This window comes from Gopherus evgoodei, chromosome 6 (genome assembly GCF_007399415.2).
Source record: "Gopherus evgoodei ecotype Sinaloan lineage chromosome 6, rGopEvg1_v1.p, whole genome shotgun sequence".
NCBI classification, from domain to species: domain Eukaryota; kingdom Metazoa; phylum Chordata; order Testudines; family Testudinidae; genus Gopherus; species Gopherus evgoodei.
The window spans coordinates 8,633,074-8,639,073 of NC_044327.1; the positions used below are offsets into that span (position 1 = coordinate 8,633,074).

The window sequence follows — 6,000 nt, forward strand, 5'->3', positions numbered from 1 at the left end:
CATGCGAGTGCAATTCATTACACCACCATCACACTAAAGGTCCCCAGGCCCAGATGCCTCTCAAATACCCTTGGAGCAAAGGGAAAGTTTGAGAGTGGGCGGAAAGAAGGTTACCGCATGGAGAGACACGGGGGCACAAGTGTCAGCTATCCACCAATCCTTGGTGGACCCCAAATTCATCAACCCAAAGGCCCAAGTGACAATTTACCCCTTCATGTCACAAGCTGTAGACTTGCCTACAGCTGAACTGCCTGTCCAGTACAAAAGCTGGTCAGGAATGTGGACTTTTGCAGTCTATGACAATTATGCCATCCCCATGCTACTGGGGGGAAGACTTGGCCAACCAGGTAAAGCGGGCCAAGAGAGTGGGAATGGTTACACGCAGCCAAGCCAGGCAAGCTTCCAGACCCATTCCTGTTCCTGAGCCGTCCACAGGGGCCCCGTCTGTGTTACCAAGAATACTATGACACAGCACTGCTGACCAGGCCATTAAAAGTCCAGTCGGCAGCGCAGCAGGGCTAAGGCAGGCTCCCCGCCTGCCCTGGCTCTGCACGGCTCCCAGAAGTGGCTGGCATGTCCCTGCGGCCGCTAAGTGTGGGGCGGCCAGGGAAACTCCGCACACTGCCCCGTTCCTGAGCGCTGGTCCGCAGCTCCCATTGGCCAGAAACCTTCCATCCTTACATCTACTTCATCCCCTTTCCTGCCATGTATTTGCTAGAGCTGTGATCTCAAAAAACAGGGCTTCCATCGCTTCCCTGGAGAGGCTGTTCCACAATCTTAGCGCTAACCGTCATATTTTTCAAGATATTTAACCTAGAGTTTCCCTTTCTTAATTTCATCCTATTTCTCCCAATCACTCTCTTCTTATATCATATTTAAGGCCTTCTAATATTTGTGAATGATTCTCATGCCCACCCTTAGCTGTCAGTTAGCCAACATCTGGGTGTGTATAGCTTGGTTCTGCAAGCACTTAAGCATACAAGTAACTTTTCAGGCCCCTCAGTGTTAGAACCTGACCCAAAGTCCAATGAAAATACTCCTATTGACTTTGAGCAATGAATTTAGGCTCTAAGTCTTTCCTGCTGCACCTCAACTGTTTGTTGCTGGCACTGGTGGAATAAAAGTTGCACCTGTTTATTAATTAAAATTTAGTTCTTTATTTGCCAGCTTAGTAGGACTGGGCAGCCGTTTTCAAATATTACAAGTCTGGGAAAACTTTTAGAATAAAACATTCAGAAGGAATTGTCATCCTTTCTCCAGCTGTTGCTATTCTCTGAGCTCCGCAGCCTGCCTGCCTTTTGTGTTCCTGCAATCTATTCATGACTCTGGTTTTGCCCCGTGATCAGGGCCCCAGGACCTGTGCAACTCAGTTCAGCTCATTCTCCCAGATATTAGCACAGGGTTCTTGTAGCGGGGTGAGCACCTGCTCCAGCCCTGAAGGGGTTGGAAAAGGCCTGCAGAGAGCTGGAGCTGGGGAAGGGAGCAAAACCCCAGCTGATTGGGGAAGTGGCTGCAGCTGAGACCATGCCACAAACTGAGCAACAGAGCCTTATAAGAAGGCCAGGGAAGCTAGGAGCAGCAGTCTCACTCTGGCTGTAGAGGGAGATGGGCCTGTCTGCAGGGGGCTAGAGGCAGGGTAATTGAGTGGAGCAGGGCTGGGGAAAGGCAGAGGGGCTGGGGAGCTCCAGCTTGGAAAGCCCCAGGCTGTGGCCTAGCATAAGGCTAACAGGTACTGGGGGTTGCAGAGGGCAGTTCAGGGGTAGGCAGAGGCAGCAGATCCAAACCCAACCTTGCCAGTGATGAGTAGGTTGATACTGCAGTCTGCCCCAGGGCATGGGGCTAGACAATGACTGGCAATAGCCCTATGCTGAGGAGAGGTGGGGATAGATGGTGAGGGTCCCTGGGGAGGTGAGACCCCAAGATTGAGGGGTTACTGCCAGGAGGCAGTGCCACAGATAACATGGCACCAGGTCCAGGAGGGACACGGGGGGCCAAGCGGTAGCGGGACATCGGCCTGCAGAAGGCGCTCCAATGGCTGGAGAGCTAATTCCCTGAGATGACCAGCAGGAGGCGCCGCAGGGGTGAGTCCCACATTGTTACAGTGCCATTTTGCAGGCATGTCAAAAGCCACTTGATCCCTGGCTGAGGCAGTATAGGAGAGCTATGCAGAGAATGCACTTATACAAACAGGGTCCCCAATCCTAGAAACACAGGCCCACGAGTAGGGGATTGCTCATGTGCAGGACTTGGGCAGGGAGGTGGGAGTGAGTGCACATGAGCTGACAGCTGTGGAAAGCTGCTGCCCAGGCACAAGTCAGTCCCATCTGAGAGCAGGATTAGATCAGAGCATTGAAGCACTCACAATAACTTCATAGGGCAGGCAAGCCCTTACAGAAAAGACGCCTGCTTTGTCCGATAAATCCAATTTTTCTAAACCCGGATCATAAACAGCTCATAAGAGGCTCTAAAGGAAGCACATTTGGTCCATTTTCTGAGAATTAGATGAGTCTGTTGCTTTACGCCAGTGAGGAAACTACCCTAATGCCCACTCACTGATGCCAAGCTACTTCCAACTCTATCTTTAAAACATTCTGGGCTAGATTGTGCCACCCTTGCTCATGCTGAATAGCACCTTCCTCTGTTACTAGCCCTGCTAGCTCTTTGCAGACTGAGAAGCTACTCAGTCTACCTAGGGAACACCCACACCTTTAAGCAGCTAGTGTCATTAATGCTGTTTAATAGCATTTGCACCATTTCAGTCTGGTGTGATCTTGTCATTCCTGTTGCTAGCCACTTTGCTTTTTGGCAGACAGCTTTCCAGGAGGATCCCATATTGTATTTTGCTGGTGAGAAAGGAAGTGTTGTGATGCAGATTGGAAAAGCAGCAAGGAAACAGCATGTTCAAGATGAGATGTGCATTACTTGCACTTGGTTGGTGGCAAGTTTAGGTCTTCTAGTGTGCTCAGTTCTTACTTCCGAGTTCATTGCTGAAGAGCTTTGACTCTACAAAACAGAACTAGATACGTTCATGGAGGATAGGTCCATCACTGGCTATTAGCCAAGATGGGCAGGGATGCAACCCCATGCTCTGGGTGACCCCATGAGCAATGGGTATAACAGGCCAAGGAAGGCTCTGCTGTGGAACACTGGCCCGGGGCTGCTCTGGCAGCAGTGGGGGAGGGGAGGCTCTGGGTTCCAGCCAGCCCAGGACCTCTCTGGCCACGGAAGAGGGCTCAGGGCTCCTGCTGCAGAGGGTGGGGCCTTGTGTGGAAGGGGCAGGGCCACGGGACTAGCCCATGGGTGACCCTAAATTATGACTGCCAGAAGCTAGGAGGGGAAGACAGAGGTCGATCACTCCAACAGCCCTGTTTTGTACACCGCTCCCACAGTTTGGGTATGGGGAGCTGTCGGCAGACAGGATACTAGCCTTGATGGACCATTGGTCTGGCCCAATATGGTAATTCTTATGTTCTTACATTTAAAATGTCCAGTATTTTACTTGTATGAAGTAAGATGCCATCCATGTTCACATCACTGCAGACGTGACATTGGCAAGTATGTTTGACTTTAAAATGATTTAAGGTTTTTCATTTCTTCTTGCAATGTGACTGAAATTTCTCAGAGGAAGAAACATTGCTGTGAGCCTAGGACACAACGTCCTGGCTTCCCCCACTGGTCTGCCAAGGCCAGTCCTGGACCCCAAGGTACAAGGTTGTGGCCAGGTCTATTGCCAGTGTAGTAATATTGGTTAGGGATGTGATTTTTTTTTTTAAATAATTTTTTTAATTTAAATGATTAGGGGGCTGGAGCATGACACTTATGAGGAGAGGCTGTGGGAACTGGGCTTATTTAGGCTGCAGAAGAGAAGAGTGAGGGGGGATTTGATAGCAGCCTTCAGCTGCCTGCAGGGGGGTCCAAAGAAAATGGTGGCAGATGACAGAACAAGGAGCAATGGTCTCAAGTTGCAGTGGGGAAGGTCTGGGTTGGATATTAGGAAAAACTTTTTCACTAGGAGGATGGAGAAGCACTGGAGTGGGTTACCTGGGGAGGTGGTGAAATCTCCTTCCTTAGAGGTTTTTAAGGGTAGACTTGACAAAGCCCTGGCTGGGATGATTTACTTGGGGCTGGTCCTGCTTTGAGCAGGGGGTTGGACTAGATACCTCCTGAGGTCCCCTCCAACCCTGTGATTCTATGATTTATACCAGCAAAAGCCATAGTGTAGCTGCAGTTCTGTTGGTGGTATAGCTTATTTAATTTGGGGAACTGGAATCAACTATGCTGGCAAAACACTTTTTTGCTGGTACAAGCTGCCTCTAGGCTACATGTATAGCTGTACTGACAGGCGTTTCCTAGTGTGAACTAGGCCTTTGTGGCAGGATTCCAATTCAAATAACCCATCCAAGCTCTCCAAACACTTCAAAATAATAAAAGCAGCCTACAAAACCCAGGAATGATTAACCAAGCACACTGTTAAATTTATACCAGCTGTGTTAGTGTATTTTCCAGCTCGGTTTTGTCTAATGCTTGCTGCTGTTACGTTGCCATGGAAAACAGTTCTTTGTAACTTCCCAAACAAACTATGTAAATACACGAGACAAGGGAAGTTCCTAAAGGATTCCTCTGCAGGCTGTTTAGATCAGATTTTTTCCTCCTCATTAAATCCATTTGAAGTGAGCGTTCTCCATATTTTAGTTTCGCTGTGAAATCTCTCGGCCCGGTTAAGGTTGCCACACCTTTTAGCTCATCACACGGAGTAAAGTTTCTGTTTTGGCCGATCTCTTTTCAAATCACAAGTGGCAGCTGCCTAGACAGACACTTAGGACACACTGTATTGTCACAGGTAATGCATTAAGACCAATCTTTGTTTCTTAGAAGCTCGTCTGCTGCAGATGCTACTTGGGACAGAGCTGTTCTCTCCCCACCAGTGTCACAGAAAGGCAGGCTTGTTCCAGACCAGAATGTCAGGTTTCCACAAGAAAACAGGTTTAAGCGCTGAGGGCAGTGTCACCAGTACTCACCATGGCATTGGAGCAGTTCAGCAGGCAAACCACCACCAGCAGGAACCATCGCCGCCTGTAAGTTCTGAACAGCACCGGTTTCCTCAGCTCAGCTGGCCCTGGCTTTTCCAGCAAGGTCTCAGAGTCGCCTGTTGTTTCCTCATCCATCTTCCCCTTCTCAGAGCGCCTGTCTCTGGAAGCCGTGGTGGTGGTTCTCTTGGGGGAGGCCAGGAAGCAACAGGGTGTGAGTGGCAGACCCTGAGCACGTTGCTCAGTGCACAGCACCTGCTCTCCTGTCAGGTGCTCTGAATGCTGGCTGCTTTCTCCTGGGTGCAACAGCTGCACTTGGGCAAGCCTCTCCCTGCCTTTCCCTTCCTGCCTGGTTCAGCAGGAGGAGTGTGCCTGACCGGCTTATAAAGGAGTTCCTTTTTCTGCTCCCACAACCACTCCCTCCTGCACATCCCACAGGGTCCTAGTGCTGGCCTGGCTAAAGCACTCAGCTGTGCAGCCTGGAGCCAGCACAGCAAGTTCTGTCGGGCAAAGTCTGCAAAGCCAAGCGCAAACAGAGTGCTGCACTCCTCAGCTGCAGTGCAAGGGAGCGAGGCCTGCAGGTGGCGGGGGGAATGCAGGCCTTCAACACACGCCACATCAGCACCGCAGGCTAAGCATCGCTCTCCCTCATCCCCCACAGCGGATTGATTTGTACTTGGAAGGGCTCTGCAAAGTCCCGCTTACAGGGTGTGCTGGTGGGGCCATAGGCGGCAGGTTTGTATAATTTTTGGTGGTGCCCAAAATGGTGGTGCTTGCCCCCCTCCTTGCCCTGAAAGCCGATATAAAATGAAGCTACAGTGCATCGGCACCACAAGATTACAAGGGTCAATTAAAACTGGAAAGTCAGAAGCAGCACTTGCCTGCTTCAATATACAGTATTATATTTTGTTGCACCTGTTGTGACAAAGTGGGAATGTTCTTAATGTTTTCTCTGACTACTGTGTGGGTGCCT

At 50.2% G+C, this 6,000-nt stretch overlaps 1 protein-coding gene across 1 annotated transcript in view; it reads right to left on the reverse strand.

The window, feature by feature from the left end:
* Positions 1-5,390, reverse strand: part of SLC49A3 (solute carrier family 49 member 3) — a 41,676-nt gene extending 36,286 nt beyond the window's left edge. The window contains exon 1 of the mRNA XM_030567586.1: positions 5,019-5,390. Coding sequence (XP_030423446.1) covers positions 5,019-5,165 — 147 coding nt within the window. The 5' untranslated portion in view covers positions 5,166-5,390. The remainder of the gene's footprint in view (positions 1-5,018) is intronic.
* Positions 5,391-6,000: the final 610 nt, after the last annotated feature.